The sequence below is a fragment of the Neopsephotus bourkii genome, unplaced genomic scaffold, assembly GCF_033783945.1.
Source record: "Neopsephotus bourkii isolate Nb327-2 ecotype Australia unplaced genomic scaffold, CSIRO-AGI_Nbou_v1 NB_616, whole genome shotgun sequence".
Lineage (NCBI taxonomy): Eukaryota > Metazoa > Chordata > Aves > Psittaciformes > Psittacidae > Neopsephotus > Neopsephotus bourkii.
Window position 1 is genome coordinate 2,674,437 of NW_026901116.1, and position 20,622 is coordinate 2,695,058.

Here is a 20,622-nt window from a genome sequence, read left to right on the forward strand (position 1 = left end):
GGAGGTGTCTGAAAGATGCATGGATGTGGTGCTTCAGGACATGGGTTAGTGGTGGCCTTGGCAATGCTTGCGAACGGTTGGACTTGATGATCTTAGAGGTCTTTTCCAACCTAAATGATTCCATGATCCAGTGATTTCCGTGCTGGTTCACCCTGCTCAACAACTTCATGCACAACACCATTTCTTTGATGAAACCAAGGAGCACAAGCTCACAACCTCAGAGGTCTCTTTTGGAATAACCCCACTGAGAAAGTGCTTTGGGAATGGCTGCACTGGGTGGGATCAGAAAACAACAGCAGGCTTGCTAAGCAAAAACAGGAATGGTAGAAAACATTACATACAAAGACATTGGGGATTTGGGGTCAGCAAAGGTGGCCTCCATCTCTTGTTGGAATAATGAAACTAAAAGGCATTAGCTGGCGAGACAGCCCCAAATCCTCCTGCCGGCATAATCCACCTGGAAGCCAAGTGCATCCAAGCAAATTAAACCTGCCTTTAATCCATGCAAATCTCAGCACTGGAATCTTTTACTCTCTTACCTCCTGCCACGAGTTTCATCCTGCCCTGCACCCCAATGGGCTACCAGAGGAAACAATGCACAGCTCCATGCTTTAGTAACGTGGAGAAGGAATTCTGGAGCTGGTGGACACAGCATCATGCTTGCATGGTTGGGTTGAGACCAAACCCTGCTCCACCTGTGCTTGGTTTAATCATAGGTATCCACACACATAAATGAGGGCAATTTGTGCATAAATTAGGCAGCATCATTATGCTAATTGGGATGGCTGATTGCACTGAGAGTGTTTGCAAGCTGCCACAATCCTCTGGGACAGCGCAAGTGAGCTGCTGCATCCGAAGTGATGCTGAGATGCTACCAGCATCCCTCTGTGGCAAGCAGGACTCAAGGCAAGGCTAAGTAATGGAGGAGAAGGGGTGAGGAGACCTGGTGGGGTTTGCTTCATCTGGGTCCTTTATTAAGCTATGATGCTGCCCTCGAAAAATAAGTCTATTTCTTAAAGAGCACATCCAAACCTTCCTTGTGATGCATGAAATGGGGTGACTGATAGATGGGGGCAGAGACAGGCTCCTCGAAAGACCACCACAGTGCAAACACCAAGGTGCATGGGAGACAAATAAAGAGCAGCAGACTCAAATCCCTAGCACTTTGCTTTATCAAATCTAATGTGAAGAAGCAAGTTATCACAAAGAATAGAGCCACTGCACTGTACCCCTTCCAATCCCCACCTGAATGCAACAGAGGCTGGGATGCTCACTGGGACTGGGGACAGAGTATCCTTGGTGATCCCTGACCTAAAAGGAAAAAACCCCAAGTAAATCTTACTGATTGAACGGATAAAGATAACGGAGGAACTGCAAGTGACAGCTTCTGCTCTTTGAGATTCAGTTCAGTAGCCAAACACGACCAGGTCTATCTAGTGTAGGTAATCATCATAGAATCCCAGCCTGGTTTGGGTTGGAAGGGACCTTAAAGCTCCTCCAGCTCCAACCCTTGCCACGGGCAGGGACCCCTTCCACTGGAGCAGCTTGCTCCAAGCCCCTGTGTCCAACCTGGCCTTGAACACTGCCAGGGATGGGGCAGCCACAGCTTCTCTGGGCACCCTGTGCCAGCGCCTCAGCACCCTCACAGGGAAGAGCTTCTGCCTAAGAGCTCAGCTCAGTCTCCCCTCGGGCAGGTTCAAGCCATTCCCCTTGGCCTGTCCCTACAGGCCCTTGTCCCAAGCCCCTCTCCAGCTTTCCTGCAGCCCCTTTAGGCACTGGAGCTGCTCTAAGGTCTCCCCTTCAGGAGCCTTCTCTTCTCCAGGCTGCCCCAGCCCAGCTCTCTCAGCCTGGCTCCAGAGCAGAGCTGCTCCATCCCTTGTAGCATCTCCATGGCCTAAGATCTCATCTCAAAGTCAGAGCAGCAAAGCTGTATAAAAGAGCAAGAACACTGAGGTGAAAGGCTTTAAACCCTTCCATGTGGGAGGGGTTGCAATTCCAGCACCATTACTCTCTGACAACTGATTATTTTTCCTTCGTGCTGCACTGAACATACTGTATTTGCTCTCACCTGTGCCACAGTGAACGTTACCATATGGTTTGCCCAAAGTTGATTCATTTTACAGCTTTTAGTACTAGGTTAGTGCTTGGGGCTCCTCTGCTCCATGTTTTATAGCCAGGCAAAGTGCCAGCACGTCTGTCGGAGGGAAAACTCCTGCCTGGATAAGGGAAACTAAACCAAGCGTGAATTCCCTCGAAGGGAGACGGCTCAAGTCCCGCAGGTCAGATTTCTCACCATAATGATCCCATCTGGCAGCTGAACTGGTGACCAGTTTGGTAGGGAAATGGCACGACTGCAGGAGCATCCTCTGGTACCCAGGAGGAGGAGGAGGGAGGTGAACTACAACACCAGAACTACCTTTAGCCCCTGAGGTGGAGCTGAGCATCACCAGCAGCACCACAACCCTATGTTTCCTGAGAAGTAATAAGGATCCTGGCACGGGCCAGCATCAGTACCTTAGCACCCAGTGATTCCCAAGCCCCTCTGAACCCCAAATACATCATCACAGCAGCAGCTTTAAAACCTCTTCTCTCCACCCTTTGGTGACAACTAAAGGCTGTCACCAGCAGCTTGCTTTTGGGTTGCAACTAAGCCAAAGCTATGGGAAAAGGCTTTGTCCAAAGACTTTCCACACCAAATCAGTTCAAAAAGGAAAGGCCAAAACACGAGCTGGCAGCACCATCGGTGTGAACAGTTCCTCCTGCTGAGGAAGGGAACACAGCGAGATCTAAACCCCACATTCAACAAAGTTATTCTTCACTGTTTTATTTCCCTTTACAGCCCAAGATCAGTCCGGGTTTGTTTCCACCACAAACAGTGTCTGTGATTGTTTGTGAGGGGAGCACGACGCGGGGACCCAGCGTGTGAGGCTGCCAGCTCCCAGTTCAGGGCACAAAGGCACTGCCTCGCCGCAGCAATTCCTGTAATTCAAGCCTGGCAAACAATTCCCAGCCTGAAAACGGGACAGCATCCAATCGTTATCTGCTTTCTCGTAAAGAAGGAATTTAAAGCATCCACCCTATTGACTCTACCTGACTGTTTGCTGGGCTGGAGGTACCACCACCAGGCACGACAGCAGCCAACGCCGGGGGTTCCTGCAGTTCTGCCTGTTGGTGGCTCTTTCATCCAGCAAACAAGAGCTAAAGGAGTGATGGTGAGTGAAGAAAGGCCCTGGCTGCTTCACAACAACTCAACAAGATGGGGGTGTTCAGAAGGTGAAGTGGTCCTGGGCTTCTGACCAAGGCAACTGACTGGTTGGACTCAATGATATGAAAGGGATTCCCAAACCTGAATCATAGAACCCCAGCCTGGTTTGGGTTGGAAGGGAGCTTAAAGCTCCTCCAGCTTCAACCCCTGCCACAGGCAGGGACCCCTTCCACTGGAGCAGCTTGCTCCAAGCCCCTGTGTCCAACCTGGCCTTGAGCACTGCCAGGGATGGGGCAGCCACAGCTGCTCTGGGCAATGTGATCCAGTGACAGCACCTCCGCACCCTCACTTATACCCATACGGTCCCATATTTGACTATCAAATCATCACTGGTGAACGCCTCTTGCATAAGAGTTGTGCATCCACAGGCTTCCCAAGACATGGCTCTTGGGGTTGGTGCCCACCTCTGCATGACTGGGTGGGTATTTTCCCCAACTATATCACTTCTATTCATAAAGGATATCTCCTTTCAAACATCTTTGTCCTATCTCTTTGCATCCAGGCCAGGTTGGACACAGGGGCTTGGAGCAAGCTGCTCTAGTGGAAGGGGTCCCTGCCCGTGGCACAGGGCTGGAACTGGATGAGCTTTAAGGTCCATTCCAACATGAACCATTCCATGACTCCCTGATTTTCCAGCATTCTTAAGAAACCATGAGCCTTGCATTTTGGCAGCAACCTGGAGAACATTGTTGAGTGCCCATCCAGGGGAGCAGAGCCAGAAGGTAGCTCAGAAAACACAAGGGAATGATCCCTACGTGCACATGCGATACAGCGAGGGAAGGAACGCAGCCAAGGGAAACAGTCTGGTTACACACAGCGTGTTTTCCTTATGGATTTGGCTTCCCCTCCTCCTTCAGGATGTGTCATTGGGGTTTGGAGGGTTGAACCCCTCTGGTTTATCTCTGGGTGTGTTGATGCTGCTGGTTCTTATCAGGTGTGCCAGGGTGAGAGAAAGTGCTCAAACAAAACCCTTTCACCTGAGCTTGTGTTCATGTGTTCAGCCAGGGTTTGGTGTCTGCATGGGGTGGAACAGAGCCACAGGTGATGCAGATACAGGAAAACTGGTTATTTTGGGGTGGTGGGGGGGTAATGAATTACTGGGAGGGATGAAATCCTAAGTTGGGTTAGACAGGATGAATGGAGGTTAGAAACAGTGGTGGGGATGTACAGAAGCACCAGAACTAGGGTGACTGCATATTAGGATCATAGAAGCATTTATGCTGTGTCCAGCTCTGGGGCAGCAGCACAAGAGGGATGTGGAGCTGTTGGAGCGAGGCCAGAGGAGGCCATGGAGATGCTGCGAGGGCTGGAGCAGCTCTGCTCTGGAGCCAGGCTGAGAGAGCTGGGCTGGGGCAGCCTGGAGAAGAGAAGGCTCCTGAAGGGGAGACCTTAGAGCAGCTCCAGTGCCTAAAGGGGCTGCAGGAAAGCTGGAGAGGGGCTTGGGACAAGGGCCTGTAGGGACAGGCCAAGGGGAATGGCTTGAACCTGCCCGAGGGGAGACTGAGCTGAGCTCTTAGGCAGAAGCTCTTCCCTGTGAGGGTGCTGAGGCGCTGGCACAGGGTGCCCAGAGAAGCTGTGGCTGCCCCATCCCTGGCAGTGCTCAAGGCCAGGTTGGACACAGGGGCTTGGAGCAAGCTGCTCCAGTGGAAGGGGTCCCTGCCTGTGGCAGGGGTTGGAGCTGGAGGGGCTTTAAGGTCCCTTCCAACCCAAACCAGACTGGGATCCTGTGATTCTATGATACCTGGAATTACTCCTCCAGCCGCGTTGTGCAATAGGGAGCGTGATTCCACATGTGTGCTCTAAAAGCAGGAGCGAATTTTGGGTGTTGTGCTGGAAAATCAAAGCCCTCTCTGGGGGAACCTGCGGCCTGACGATCCAGTTGGACGAGCTCGGCTTTCCCTGCAATTTAAATGTCCTCTTCCAGAATTTTCATCATGCCAGTCTCCAGAACCCCAGTTTAACTCTTCAGAAGCAGGTTTCCAAGCCACCAGCGCTCTGCTGTTTAAATGCTACAGCCTTAGAGGAGAGGAACAGCTCTGAATGTGTGCTCCTCACCTCCTTACTCCTCTAGAAAGCCTTTCTGCTTGCAGTAGGATTTGGGAGAATCCAGAATATTTCTGCACACCTCAGGAAGGTCTTTTCCTCCCCACCTGCCTTCTTGGAGCTTCCTGGTGCTGTGTGGGAATGGGGATCTCCCTCTGAGCACACTTTTTACCCTTATTCAGCCCAGACGTCCCTCTGCATCTTTTGAGGTCATCATCTGAGACCTGTAACGTCTTGGCACTTGAAGTCTGCTTTCTTGTCCTCAGCTGTTGCTGGCACTGATGGGCTCCAAAGCACAGCAGTTTTCTAACAGCTCCTCACAGGGAAGAGCTTCTGCCTGAGAGCTCAGCTCAGTCTCCCCTCGGGCAGGTTCAAGCCATTCCCCTTGGCCTGGCCCTACAGGCCCTCGTCCCAAGCCCCTCTCCAGCTTTCCTGCAGCCCCTTTAGGCACTGGAGCTGCTCTAAGGTCTCCCCTTCAGGAGCCTTCTCTTCTCCGGCTGCCCCAGCCCAGCTCTCTCAGCCTGTCACTTGCATCAGATCTCATCTAGAAAGCGTTTATGGGATGGCAGCAACTCCCACACTGGGATTGTTTTCTTAAGGCAAAGAACTGCTCTGACACAGAGCAGAGCTCTGGGGTGCTTGAACCCATCCTGCCCTTCCCCACCTCTGCCTGAGCCATCCCCTCTGACAGGGCACTGTTTTCCTGCTGTACCTATTGCCACACCTCTGACAGGCAAAAGTGACTCTGCAGAAACGCCAGCACATGGCACCTCCATGCACCATCAGCGAGCTGCGCAGGCACGGCTCCAGCGCTGACACAGGGATGATTCCGCAGCTTGAACCCACGCGCTCCCATAAAGGCACTGGTGATTGACAGGAGCCACTTCAATAGAGTCAGAGAAAGGCAAGAGAACAAGGCTGCTGCTTCCCCCCCCAGCAGCAGAAAGCGGCTCACACCGACCATGAGCTGCTTTTGTGTGACATCCCATTAAAAACCCACTGCTGTTCGCTCCGGGACTGAGAATGCCTGTGCAGGCAGCGGGGCTAAAACCCATCTGCATCCTGGCTACAACACAGCCTTCATGGGGTATGAATCCCACATGAAGGGACTTTCAAAAGTAAAATGAAGGTAAGAATATCTCAACCCACAGCAAATCCCAGACGCAAAAGCTTCCTCTTGATGCTGTCAGAGGGCAAAGGAGCATTAAGCATCTATAAACACACTAACAGACACTAAGGGACGTTGATGCTCCCCTTCCCTGTGAGGGTGCTGAGGTGCTGGTGCCCAGAGAAGCTGTGGCTGCCCCATCCCTGGCAGTGTTCAAGGCCAGGTTGGACACAGGGGCTTGGAGCAAGCTGCTCCAGTGGAAGGGGTCCCTGCCCGTGGCAGGGGTTGAAGCTGGAGGAGCTTTAAGGTCCCTTCCAACCCAAACCATGCCATGATTCAGGGATGCTGCACAGGGCACGTCCTCCCCACCCCGTTGGGTTCCCAGGCCTCGCTGGTGCATTCCATGGGGAAAGGCCCTGCTGCTCCCAGCCCAGCAGTTACCAGTAGCAACGGTGCCTAATCCAGCCCTGAGACAAAACCTCCGGGGCTCATTGATACCCATATCACGTGCTGAGCAGAGTCTGTGCACGGCCACAGTGACGGCAGGGGTCTCATTCAGTGTAATCTTGGGTTTCCAACACACTCCTGGTTGAAATAAGCATATTTAAATCAGTGTGTACAAAGATGCGGTTAGAATGGATGAGGTGGGGGTCAGCCTCAGTGTAAAAGATGCACTAAAGCTTTTCCCTCCCCTTATCCACATTTATTTCAGGGATTGATTTCCATAGTTTTAGGGGAATTAATGCTCCAGTGCTGATAATCCTGATGTAGGGAAAGAATTACAGGATATAAAGATGATGTTGATGACAAAAGGATGGAATCAGTTGCTCTCCCCCATACTCAGGTCCCAGCACTGAAAAGGTGCCTCACTGACAAAATGATGCTGGTATCACATCACCTACTGGGTGTATGGACAGCAATGAATGTATAGATTGGAAGCAGAAAATGAACCCAATGTATTTTCTACTGAAGCCATAGAAAAGGAGAGTCCCAGACCCTGAGCTGAGGATCTGGGATGAGATTTTACCCAAATGCTACTTTTTTGGTGGCTTCTTCATCAAAATTTTAACTTTAACTCTAACTTGGCTGATTCTAAGTTGAGAAAGCCAAGAATTAAGTGGAAGCAGTGATGTTTCACCCCCTGCTTTTGATCTATCAATACAACGGAGGTGGGATGGACCCAGGTGCACATGGGAACACAAGGAAAAGCTTGTAAGTGATAGCTGCACAAATCCAAATAGATTTGTGCCTGTTTCTGTCTGGGCACACAAAGCTGCTGGCACCAGGCAAGAAAGGGACCTGAGCATCTCCAAGGAGGTCAGGCAGAAGGGAGCCAGGCTTTCCACAGGACCACACGGCAGGAGGACACAAGAGGGACGTGGAGCTGTTGGAGCGAGGCCAGAGGAGGCCATGGAGATGCTGCGAGGGCTGGAGCAGCTCTGCTCTGGAGCCAGGCTGAGAGAGCTGGGCTGGGGCAGCCTGGAGAAGAGAAGGCTCCTGAAGGGGAGACCTTAGAGCAGCTCCAGTGCCTAAAGGGGCTGCAGGAAAGCTGGAGAGGGGCTTGGGACAAGGGCCTGTAGGGACAGGCCAAGGGGAATGGCTTGAACCTGCCCGAGGGGAGACTGAGCTGAGCTCTTAGGCAGAAGCTCTTCCCTGTGAGGGTGCTGAGGCGCTGGCACAGGGTGCCCAGAGAAGCTGTGGCTGCCCCATCCCTGGCAGTGTTCAAGGCCAGGTTGGACACAGGGGCTTGGAGCAAGCTGCTCCAGTGGAAGGGGTCCCTGCCTGTGGCAGGGATTGGAGCTGGAGGAGCTTTAAGGTCGAACCCAAACCATTCTATGACTGAAGAGCCATCCCAGCACCATGATGCTGAAAACATCCAAGGTACCAACCTAAAGTCCCCCTTTTCCTTATATTCCCTTCATGCTCCACCCTTGTGCGTGCACACAGCCTCCTCCCTGCCCAGCCTGGGGAGATGTTATTCTTCTTGCATTAAAAAAGAGAAGGGTGAAAAAAAAACCCCTTGATTATTTATGCCACTCTTTGAACAACACCAGCTATTGTCAGGGAGTGTTTTACAGCTCTGAATGTCACATTGAGAGTCTGGTCATGCCAGGAGGAAAGCCACATCCCAGCAGAAACCGCTTTATTCAAGGCACCCGGAGTCCAGCTCTTGAGTAAAAGCTAAAAGGAAGCCGGTGGGTGTGACAGCCACAGTTTGTACAGTGATAGGAAAAGAGGCAGGGAACGGTGCTTGATCTGAGGTGTAAAGGTAGGAAAACCCCACGTTGCATTGTGCAGAGCCAGGGGGTTTAGGGACAGAAAGCTTTGGCTTCGTATCGCTCCGGAGGAATTGCAGAGCTGGAACCATTCCCAGTGGGAAGCAGGGTGAGAGCAAGGAGGGAGCTTTGCTGTCGAGAAACCCAGGCTGGCTCAGCAGACAAGAAACCCGTTTCCTGCCTGATTGCAACTGTGTGAAGGGAAACAGGGCTCTGTGCAAACAGAGCCCAGCTCCATCCAGGCAGCAGCGAGAGCCTTGGGAACACCCAAACCCCATCTAAAACCCTCGGTTAAATAACACAAAAAGGTTAAAATAAAGCAAGAAGCCCTTTTCGGTTACCAAAGCAAACCGGATGGGTCACAATCTTCCTCTGTCACACCCCAAGTGCCACGTTCCAGGTTACTTCCACCCCATGTACCTGGCAAGGATTGTCTCTGAAGAGTGTTACTCCTATGGGCTCTGGTGACTCTGAGCTCTCAGAGCCAGCCTTTCATCTGCAGGGCTTGGAAATGGAGTGCAAAGAAGCAAGTATCACTTCCTTCCCCATCCCACCCCTCCATGTGCTCACCAGGAAGTCATAACCCCAGTGAAGTAACAGGGAGCACCCAGTGCAAAGGGAATGCAGCTCCCAACAGGACAGCCCAGGTCCCTGCGGTGCTCCGACCTCCAGGATCCATCCTTGTATCAGACCCAGGAAGCAGCTTTTCATCGCTGGGTATCAAAGCTCCTCCCAGGTTTGGCTTCTCCACCTCTTCTCCCTGCAGAACTGGCTTAAGCACTGAGGTTTAGGTGGTTCCATTAACCAACATGTGGATATCTGCCCCGCATCCGGCATTGCTGTTCCATGCTTCTCCAACCACCATTGCACATCCCATGGATCTGCTCACCAGGAGCAAATATCCCCGCAGTAATCCTGGACTTCCAGCTTCAGCTTCCTGATAACTCCCCCCTGGCTGCTCCCTCTAAACCCAGAATTCCAGCTTATTCCCCTCTGCCAGGGAACCTCGGGACACTGAGAGCTGAACTGTTTTATCTCTCCCATAATCTCAATTCACCCTGGAAATACCTATTGGAAGCTTTCCTGCTATAGGTGCCCAGACTCCGCAATCCTGTCCACACGCCATTCCCTAACATCCATAACGAAGGCAAAGGAAAGCTCTTTTTAATGTAAATACAATCCCATATCCTCAGCACTCCTGTTCCTGTTATCCTTGATATCCCAATGATTTTTTCCAGCAATCACACCATGCTGCTGCATCAATCTCTTGATTTATGCAAACCCTGATCCCTTTTGCACCCATTCTATGGATTACCTGTAGCCTGATGCTCAACTGTATCCCAACTGGAAACCCATGGTGCCAAAAGACCTCCAAGCACATCAGTCCTTCCTTAAACACCGCACAAAAGCCTTTAGACTTCAGAGGATGAGAAGGGCATCAGGAGCAGAGACAGCTTCAATGGATATAATGTGACCACCTCGAACAGAGTGATGTGCATGCAAGCATCACCTCCACAACCTTCTCCTTTGGAAGATACAGCCCTTTATTCCCTATTTTAAACAGCAGCAGCAGGGAGTGGGACTTTCCTGAGGCTGCCACAACCCATCATGCTGTACCCATGAGGTACAACTGCTTCCCAAGCCATGGGATGGAGAGAGGAAGAGGAAGGCTGTCAACACCAGCTCTCTGCAGCACAGGGAGCATGGGGAGCGTGCTCACGGAAGGGCAGAGAGGTACAAAGGACCTGCACCCCAGGTGTGCACTGAGCATCTCCTTTGATGTAGTGGGTTCACTCACCATCTAACAGCCCATGGTGGAAGGGAGCCTGGGCTGAGATCATTGATTCAGGTCACTCCTCAAAGCCAAGAGCTGCAGGGTTGTGCTGGATGTTGAAATGATGGCAGTTTTGGAGATGTGATTTGTCTACCCCTACAAAAATCAACTCAGAATCATAGAATAGTTAGGGTTGGAAAGGACCTTAAGATCATCCAGATCCAACCCCCTGCCATGGGCAGGGACACCTCACACTAAACCAGGGCACCCAAGGCTCTGTCCAACCGGGCCTTGAACACTGCCAGGGATGGAGCATTCACAACCTCCCTGGGCAACCCATTCCAGTGCCTCACCACCCTCACAGGAAAGAATTTCCTCCTTATATCCAATCTAAACTTCCCCTGTTTCAGTTTGAACCCGTTGCCCCTTGTCCTATCACTGCAGTCTCTAATGAAGAGTCCCTCCCCAGCATCCCTATCAGATACTGGAAGGCTGCTCTGAGGTCTCCACGCAGCCTTCTCTTCTCCAGGCTGAACAGCCCCAACTTTCTCAGCCAATCTTCACACAGGAGGTGCTCCAGCCCCTGAGCATCCTCATGGCCTCCTCTGGACTTGCTCCAACAGCTCCATGTCCTCCTTATGCTGAGGACACAGCTATAATGTTATAATATTCCATGTACAGAATTGACTTGGGTGAATGCTGCACTAACCAGTCCCATTGAAGGCAGGAAACCTTCATTCTCACCCTTCCCTGGGCTCACTCCACTGCTGCCATCACGTGTCCTGCTGAGCTCTTCCATCCCAGCTTTCTCCATGAGCCTTCTCAAAGCATTTCATTGCAACAAACAGCACGGCCAAGAGCAAGAATGACTTCAAAATCCAAATAAAGCTCTCTTTCCTCCCCCCTTTTTTCTTTTGGCCATGTCATTGTGAATAACAAACATATCTGTGGTTGACAGAGGAGGCAATAAATTAAAGCTAAAGTCACAAATGACACCAAAAAAAGATCCTGAAGTCATTCAATCCACAACCCCAGGATGGCTGCGGCCCCGGGGGATGCTTCTCACTCTTGCAAAGGGCTTGGAGGCCTCAACTGAGGAAGTCCAACGCCAAAAGCGCTCTCTGAAGTTGGGTTTTGCTTTGCTTCTAAAATTAAGCCAAGCCTTTTGGTGCTTCCTGAGCCTCTGCTGCGGTGGCCACAAACGGGCTTTAGCAAAGAAGCTTTTTATTGTGAGCTGAGTGCTGAAGCTGGATCCTGGGCAGCGTGGTTGCGTGTGTTTCCTCTGCAGCCACCCGGAGATGGCTGTGACATGGCAGTTTCTAGACAAAGAAACGGGCACTTAAATGTCTTTCTAACCTGAAATTGGTGCAAAAAGATGGATTTCAATGCGTTTGGAAGCTGAGGATCACCAGCAGTTGAACTTCCCTATGGTAAAGGCAGTCCTGTGAGATTCACCAGCAGCAGCAGGACCTGATCCTGGAGGCTGCAGGAGTTCTCCTCCCCTTCTGCTGCCCTCACCAGACAATGCAGAATCAAAACCAAGCCAATCTCCCCTAGGTGTGCTCCTCAACCAAAACTCAGAATACGTGGGGTATCCATCTGCATAACACTGGGGAGTCCTCAGCACCCTCACAGGGAAGAGCTTCTGCCTAAGAGCTCAGCTCAGTCTCCCCTCGGGCAGGTTCAAGCCATTCCCCTTGGCCTGGCCCTACAGGTCCTTGTCCCAAGCCCCTCTCCAGCTTTCCTGCAGCCCCTTTAGGCACTGGAGCTGCTCTAAGGTCTCCCCTTCAGGAGCCTTCTCTTCTCCAGGCTGCCCCAGCCCAGCTCTCTCAGCCTGGCTCCAGAGCAGAGCTGCTCCAGCCCTCGCAGCATCTCCATGGCCTCCTCTGGCCTCGCTCCAACAGCTCCACGTCCCTCTTGTGCTGCTGCCCCAGAGCTGGATCAGGGCTGCAGGGGGGGTCTCCCCAGAGCACAGCAGAGGGGCAGGATCCCCTCCCTGAGCTGCTGCTCACGCTCTGGGGGTGCACCCAGCACACGGGGGGGCTCTGCAATCACAGTCATTGTGTCAGAACAAGTACCCAGTGATGGTTCCTCTCCCTCAGCTGAAGCTGGGCTGGATGAAGCCTACAGAGACAGACACTGCCCGAGCACAAGGTTTGGTTTCAGAGCAAGTCCATCCATTAAGACCTTCACAACTTTCCAGTGTGCTATTAGCAGGAGAATACACCAAAGATGAGAACTGAATGATCTTTAAGGTCCCTTCCAACCTAAACCACACCATGAATGAACCATACTGGGTGATCCCAGCTGATTCAGGCTGTGCTGCAGCCATCTCCTTACCCGCAGATGTGACAGCAGCACAATAGCATGAATGATTTCTGTTGCTCACTCCCTGCTGAAGGACAGCATTCAGGCTCTAAATTAAGAACAGGCACAGCATTAACATTACCATTAACCTCAGCCCCTCCCTAATTGCACTGCAGCAAAGCAGACGTAACAATCACAAAGATAACATTGTGTGTCATAAATATCACACACAGGAATACAGCACTCGCTGCATTGGTTTCCTGACCTGGGAATGCTGCTATAATTGTAGTGGGTTGTGTTCATGGAGGATTTCGATGTGGAAGTTGGTTGCCAACAGCTCTTGTTTGCTGTAATTTCCCATCAGGGTCTTAAAACACTTTGGGTTCCCAATCAACAGGGTGACAACGCGCTGCTCCGAGTGCTGCACAGCAGGAATTGCACTATCTCGGTGGGAACATATGAAGAGCATCCCCAGGATAGACAAGCTCTATGTGGAGAATCCAGTAATTAGAGCAGAATTTGCATGTTTGGGGATTTTTCAATGCACATTTCACAGCTAAGGGCATCTAAATTAAAACTCTCTTTGCTTTTGGGGGCCCTCCATCCAAGTAAAGAGCAGAAGAGCATACAAGAGACTGGTTTAAAGCTCATCCAGCTCCATCCCCTGCCACGGGAAGGGACCCCTTCCACTGGAGCAGCTTGCTCCAAGCCCCTGTGTCCAACCTGGCCTTGAACACTGCCAGGGATGGGGCAGCCACAGCTTCTCTGGGCACCCTGTGCCAGCGCCTGAGCACCTTCACAGGGAAGAGCTTCTGCCTAAGAGCTCAGCTCAGTCTCCCCTCGGGCAGGTTCAAGCCATTCCCCTTGGCCTGTCCCTACAGGCCCTTGTCCCAAGCCCCTCTCCAGCTTTCCTGCAGCCCCTTTAGGCACTGGAGCTGCTCTAAGGTCTCCCCTTCAGGAGCCTTCTCTTCTCCAGGCTGCCCCAGCCCAGCTCTCTCAGCCTGGCTCCAGAGCAGAGCTGCTCCAGCCCTCACAGCATCTCCATGGCCTCCTCCGGCCTCGCTCCAACAGCTCCACGTCCTTCTTGTGTTGGGGACACCAATCCCTCCTCCTCCCTTACCCAAGCTCTTTTACACATTATATACAGGATGTCATTTTGGGGCTGTTTCCCTGAAGCCATCAAGTTGAACTTTCCCTCCTGCCACTTGCTGGCAGCTGATGCCGGTTCTTTGCCAAGGACCCTTCAAGGCTCTTCTCAAGAGGAATACCAGCCTGGCAGGGAGGTTTGAAGGGTGAAGCTCAACAGCAGTCCTCTAACAGCACCAAAGGATAACTCACTCCCTCATTAGGATGCTGAGCTACATTAGTTCTGCTGCTTACGGCGCGAAAGCCTTAAAGCAGGGCTGCATCTTCAATTTCACACTTTGCAATGTGATGCGTTACATACCCAAAGCATTTACACAGCGTCTTAGATGGGTGAGGAGCTGCTGGTAACTCTGCTAATGCCTGTGAAAAAGGCAGCACGTGCCTCTGAGAGAACAGAGGTGAAATCACCCAGAAGGACAATGGGGTTAATGCAGCACAGAGGGTGTGAAACAAGCATCCTGTATCACACGTGAGGCTTTGATAGCACCATGAGCTCAACCGAGGTGTCGTCATCACCCTGCAAATCAAACACGGGTGATCTAAGAGGCGAATTTACACCGCATAGCTTCCATTGAGCCTGGGGAGTGTTGTGAGCTCTCTGCTCTATCTCCCTGCTGCTCAGTTTTCACACAACTTGCAAGATTTGAAGGCTTTGAAGCTGCTCAAATGTGGCTGAAATTGCTCCATGGTTCAAAAGATGGGATGGAGGGGTGATAAATGCAGCTGAGCTGAGAGAGGGGAGACTGAGCTGAGCTCTTAGGCAGAAGCTCTTCCCTGTGAAGGTGCTCAGGCGCTGGCACAGGGTGCCCAGAGAAGCTGTGGCTGCCCCATCCCTGGCAGTGTTCAAGGCCAGGTTGGACACAGGGGCTTGGAGCAAGCTGCTCCAGTGGAAGGGGTCCCTGCCTGTGGCAGGGGTTGGAGCTGGAGGAGCTTTAAGGTCCCTTCCAACACAAAGCAGGCTGGGATCCCATGATTCTTCTGAAGTTCGTTTGGAAAAACCCATTAAGTTTAAAGCCAGGATAGGAAGCTCATTGTTCCAAACACAGAACATAGGTCTGGTTTTGGTGAGGATGGAAACAAAGGGGAAAGTATGTGGGTGAAAAAACAACGCAATCCGATCACACCTCAAAATGCCTTTTTTTGTTGGTTTTTAATCTAAACCCCAAACTTACACTGAAGCCAAACTTGTGCAGTTTAAAGAGCAAGTGTGGGCTTCTCCATGAAGGGATCCATAGAGCTAAGTAACATAAAGACCTTGCAATAGGAGATAACTGTTTTGGTGGTGACATCTGTGCCATCCACAGCCCAAAAGCTGTCACTAGCCAATGGCAGCAATAGGTGACGGTCACAAGGGAGACACTAACAACCACAGCACCCAAACCTCCCCAACATCAGCCCAAAATTGCACTGGGAGGCCTCAGAAATCCCACAACATTCCAAGCAATCTGCAATTGCTCTGGAAGCACAATTAACTTCAGTTGTCTTTTGATTTTATCTCCATTTTCTCAGGTTCTGGGCTATTTGGGATAGCATTCCATGTCCCTACATGTGGGTATGCACCCCAGTGCCTGCAGGTACTTGTCTGGAGATACCCACTTCCCACTGTATCTGGTTTTCTACTCGGAAAACAAACCTTAGGGAAGAAGCCCAACCTTTGGGAAATCTCCTTTGGGAAATACGTCTTCTTATCCTTTACAAGCACTGATGAAAAGGTTTCTGGTCCCATTGCACCTTGCTGATAGGGATGCACTCAAACCAAGGGAGCCTTCAAGCTCAGCTTGGCTCTGCTTAGCTCAGCTCTCCACTTCCCAAGTGTTCTCTAATTGCTCTCACAGCGATTTCAGCACAAGATGCTGACCTGGCCCTTGCAATAACAAAGAGATTTTCCTTCCTTCTTCAACTAAATTCCAAAGTTTCCTGATAAACACAAGGATAGGATTCAGTGAAAGCAATGGAAAACCTGTACTGCATCCCTTGTATTGCTCGAGGCCAGGCTGCACACAGGGGCTTGGAGCAAGCTGCTCGAGTGGAAGGTGTCCCTGCCCATGGCAGGGGTTGGAACTGAATGAACTTTAAGGTCCCTTCAACCCAACCCAGGCTGGGATTGTGTGATTTTGGCAGTTTCCTGAGCACATTCATCAGTCTCTTGCTTCTCCAAAAAGACTTTTCCCAAACAAGCAAAAACTGAGGAATAAACAGAGTCTGGGCTATTAACACTCATGGGGTGCATCACAGGGAAACGTCTCCATTTCTTCTCTATCTCTGACTTTAGTCTCACTGAACTTAATCCCTTCCAGCTATGGAGAAAGCATGCCCCAAAGACAAAGGGCGGTTGGCCACTTCTCAGCACATTGTTGGGCTTAATTCAGGTGCTGATCCCAATAGGAGTCTCCTCCAAACACACAGGAAAACAGAACGTGAAATTCATTCAATACACACACAAACAGACCTGCAACACATCCCTAAGTATCGCACCATTCCCAAGGGAAGCATTTAGTCACCTGTAAGAGTTAACGCCTGCCTTCAGTTTGGCACAAGAAGCATCACTCCACATCTGCAAAGGGTTCAAAGATGTTTTACATGAAACCATAAACTGGTGTAGTTGGTGAAGCAGCCAGCGTCAGCAGGACCCTATGGGCAGGCTTTAGGGAAGTATCAAAGCACACATGGAAACTTCAGCTCCAGACAAGGGGAATCTGGGAAAGCCACAGCAGAAAGAAATGCTTGAAGAGAAGACCTTGTTCATAAGCATCACCGGGATTCACAGCCACATCTCGGTGTGCTGCTCTCAGCAACACTATCCCTGCATCAAACCTGTTCTGATTGGAAGGTGTCCTTTGAAACAGTGAACAAGAAGTGTTACAGGGTGATCTTTATCTGTTTCTTAGAGCATTCCTCAAGCTTTTCCTCATGGGAAGAGCTTTGACCAGAGCAACTGCCTACGAACTCCCGCTGGACGTTGTGTTTTAATGTTGTAAGTCACCTTCCTTCTTACTCCATAACCTTCCTTCTTACTCCATGACCTTCCTTTCTTCAGAAACACTCTGGGTTTCTCCTTTCTCCCTTCTCAATAATCCACTCATGCCAGAATGATGTGCCCATCTGTGCCAAGGTAATAGCAGAGCTCAGTGTATTTCAGTCTAACAGGGGTTTGTACAACCAAGATAAAAGTGCCATAAGGAAAAGCCTTCTTCAGACCAGCACAAACACTGACACCCAGCTCTGCACAGCTCAGAGCACAGATCAGAGTTCTGAAAATGAAAGGAAATGAAGAGAAAATACTGGATCCATGCAAGTTTGCATCAAAACAAAGACAACCCCCAGCCTAAGAAGACCATACTCATGAAGACCAACCAGGGGTACAATGGAGCACGGGTTTCTCATTGTAGATATAGTAAGACTAAGAGAAGTGAACCCATCCACCAGCACCTCCAAAGGCTGCTCCTGTCCAGCACACCTTAGGCAGTACCAGCTTCACACCCCAAACAGCTCATTGAAGTTTCCACTGTACCTTAGCAGGGACCTTCATTCAACTCTTCACCTCCCCGATGCGCTGGTCAAAGCTTTATCCGATTCAAATCAAGGCAGGACCCCGATGGGGAGGACACAATCAATCCTTAGTAAGGCTGATGATTATTCCCGATGCGCCCTGTGAGAGAGGAACACCCAGTTAATGGCAGTCCCAAGACAAACCAGTCATTTCACATCATCAGCTGGATGAAGCAAACAGGCTTTTTACTGCTTGAGTTTTGTGATGGATCCCTGGGATTGTCCCATATAACTGAGACTGTCCCAGCCACAAATGTAGTCTCTGTATGAAATAAGTTTATCAGAGTATTACAAGCACAGCTGCAGGTACAACAGCTTGCAGAAGGCATGGAGGCGGTCAAGAAGACCAAAGACCATAGCTTGGCCCATTTAGGGACTAACCCAAGGCTACTCAGTCTGCTGATACAGCAGGAACCTAATGAGCACCAACACTTAAACTGTGCTGTTTTGCAGAGAGGACAAAGAGGAACATAAGTCACTTGGCCTGAAGCTGGAGAGATCATAGAACCATGGAATGGTTTGGGTTGGAAGGGACCTTAGAGTTCATCCAGCTCCAACCCATTGCCACGGGCAGGGCCACCTTCCACTAGAGCAGGCAGCAGTGAGTCCTCTTTATTCAAGAATAATTTGTTGTCCTAATTCCTTCCTGTTGAAGCAGCTTCGTTTTGCATGGAATAATTAGGACTAATTTGGACCTGGGATGGTAAAGGAGAGTTCTCTGACTTCAGAAGAGCAGCGAAGAGCAGAACCTCTGCTGCGTGAGTCAGGTTGTGCTGTGCCACCCCTCCTCTAGAGAAAAGCTAGAAGCTGTACATGACACCAAACATGGTTGGTAGGAGGGAGCAGGAGAACACAGGATCCCAGAGTGGTTTGGGTTGGAAGGGACCTTAAAGCTCATCCAGTTCCAACACAAAGTAACTGAGAAACTGAATATATATATGTGAATAACTGAGAAAACAACCAGGTCCCATTAAGCTGGTTGCCAAGGGAATAATTCACTTGTCTCTCCCCCAGCCTGATGAAATAGATATTGTTTTCCTCTCCTCCTTACTAACATACCCACAGCTCGAGCAGAGCCACCCATCTGCTCCTGCTGATGGTCTGATACATGCCTAATTCCACCTCGGAGCCATTTCCATGAGCAGAGTGTAGCTTTGAAGGCACCTTCCCCTGTGTCAGGCCTCCTGAAGGGTTTGTGTGGTTGAAAGGTCTGTCTCCTTTTCCCACGGAGGCTGCCTGTCCTGCTCCTACCCCTGCCCACAGCCTGCCTCCTCTAGGGAAGAGAAATAAGGCTGGGTTCAAGGCAGGGGTTTAGATTTGGATGTGCTCAGGGTGCCCAGAGAAGCTGTGGCTGCCCCATCCCTGGCAGTGTTCAAGGCCAGGTTGGACACAGGGGCTTGGAGCAAGCTGCTCCAGTGGAAGGGGTCCCTGCCCGTAGCAGGGGTTGGAACTGGAGGAGCTCTGAGGTCCCTTCCAACCCAAACCATTCCATGATTCCATAAATGGGACAATCAGTGTATTTCTCTGAAGGTGCTGCAGAAAGGAGATGCACTCTGCAGCCACAAGGAAGAAGCAGCACCTCCTCCCTGCACACCCACTCCACCGCTTTGCATTCCCTACCAAATAACCCATGCTTCCTCACGGCGATGAGGATTCCCGATCCGGCTTTGTGGCCGAACAGGCTCTCTCTAATTATCCCTCATCCTGACAACACCTCAATGTTGGAACAGGAATACGTCAGGGACTCAAAATGAGAGAGTGTGAAAACAACCCCGTCTCCCAGGGAGGTTGTGAATGCTCCATCCCTGGCAGTGTTCAAGGCCAGGTTGGACGAGGCCTTGGGTGCCATGGTTTAGAGCGAGGTGTCCCTGCCCATGGCAGGGGGGTTGGAACTGGATGATCTTAAGGTCCTTTCCAACCCTAACTATTCTGATTCCATGATTCCTTCCTCCATTCACACCGTGGGTCTGAAGCGCATGAGGACACGCTCCTACCGGAGCCATTCCCACGCATCCTCCCCACGCAGTGATTTGTAAGGAATCATTCCAAACGGCAGCATAGCAGGAATAACTTTGGGACTGTGAGGAGCAGCAGTGTGATTACAAGGACCGCTCATGTCTAGAGTTGTGTTAGAAGTAATTTACATGCAAGCAAAACAAATATCTCCCCACTTTTCCAGGAAAAAGCCGAACTCCACAGTGATTTACATGCTCTGCAATCCCATTGACTTCAGAGGGATTGCCTGGGGTGGGAGGCACCAGGCTGTGGGCTCCCAGCAACGAGTAAATCCCTTCATCTTCCTCCTTTCATGATGATCCGATCAGGTGCAGCAGCCAAGACCCCACCAGCCGAACCTCAGCGCTGTGCTGATGCTGCCCCTCTCCCCATCAGAGCTTGGGAAGGAGATGGAAGGGAAATACAGGTCTGAAGATGGGAATGCCGATGAGGGAAAACTGAGGCAGGAACCCTCCTTCAAAGTAACCACATCCAGATCCAAGAGTCACCCTGATCCCAGGGCATGAAGCACTTTAGGTAGCACAGGGACACATTAACTCCTAATTCCGGCCCTAATCTTTTCTCCTTGCTGTTTAAATGCTCCCAAGATTCCAGGCTTTCCTCGGGATAAAGAGGAGCTCCACCCATGTGCTCCTTCTCTCCAAGGCATCTGGGCTCTTCACGAAGGACATGACCTGCCTTCCCATTCACAATCCCGAAGCAAAAGGCAACTGCTGACCCCACTCTTCACTTGAGCTAACAGCTGTAGTTACAGGGCTACCAACACACTGGGATAGAGGCTAATAAATGTTTAATGGCCCAGTAAACATCAAGGGCTTTAGCTACAGCCTGATCAAACAGAATAATCCTTTGCAGGGCTGTCTGCTGCTTCCCTGGCCTCCAGTGGGATGGAGGGAGATGGAACTGCTCTATATGCATGCAGGAAAGGGAAACAGCCATAGGGAAAGAGGGGATAGCTATAGGGATACGGATGTCTTCCCTGCTTCTGTATCTTCTAGAGCCTCATACCTCCAATATGATACTTGAAATGAGTCATTTTGACACATTAAAGCTAAGCAGTTATGGACTTATTCTGTTACACATCACTGTAACAAGCTTCCCTAAAGACCTGATGCTAAATCTCAGTCCAGCGATGGTT

The 20,622-nt window shown here is 50.9% G+C and overlaps 2 protein-coding genes across 5 annotated transcripts in view; both read right to left on the reverse strand.

Annotated features, from left to right (window-relative positions):
- Window positions 1-20,622, reverse strand: part of MRPS26 (mitochondrial ribosomal protein S26) — a 121,516-nt gene that overhangs the window by 76,548 nt on the left and 24,346 nt on the right. The gene's annotated exons all lie outside the window — the stretch shown is intronic.
- The window catches only part of PTPRA (protein tyrosine phosphatase receptor type A), a 110,503-nt gene that overhangs the window by 65,610 nt on the left and 24,271 nt on the right, over window positions 1-20,622 (reverse strand). Inside the window, exon 2 of one of the 4 annotated variants that reach the window (XM_061351940.1) lies at window positions 17,431-17,568. The exons of 2 other annotated variants lie outside the window; for them this stretch is intronic. In XM_061351940.1, the coding sequence (XP_061207924.1) occupies window positions 17,431-17,448 (18 nt within the window). In that variant the 5' untranslated portion in view covers window positions 17,449-17,568. Of the gene's footprint in view, window positions 1-17,430; window positions 17,569-20,622 lie in introns of those variants that run through there. One more of the 4 variants, XM_061351939.1, reaches the window with a different exon arrangement.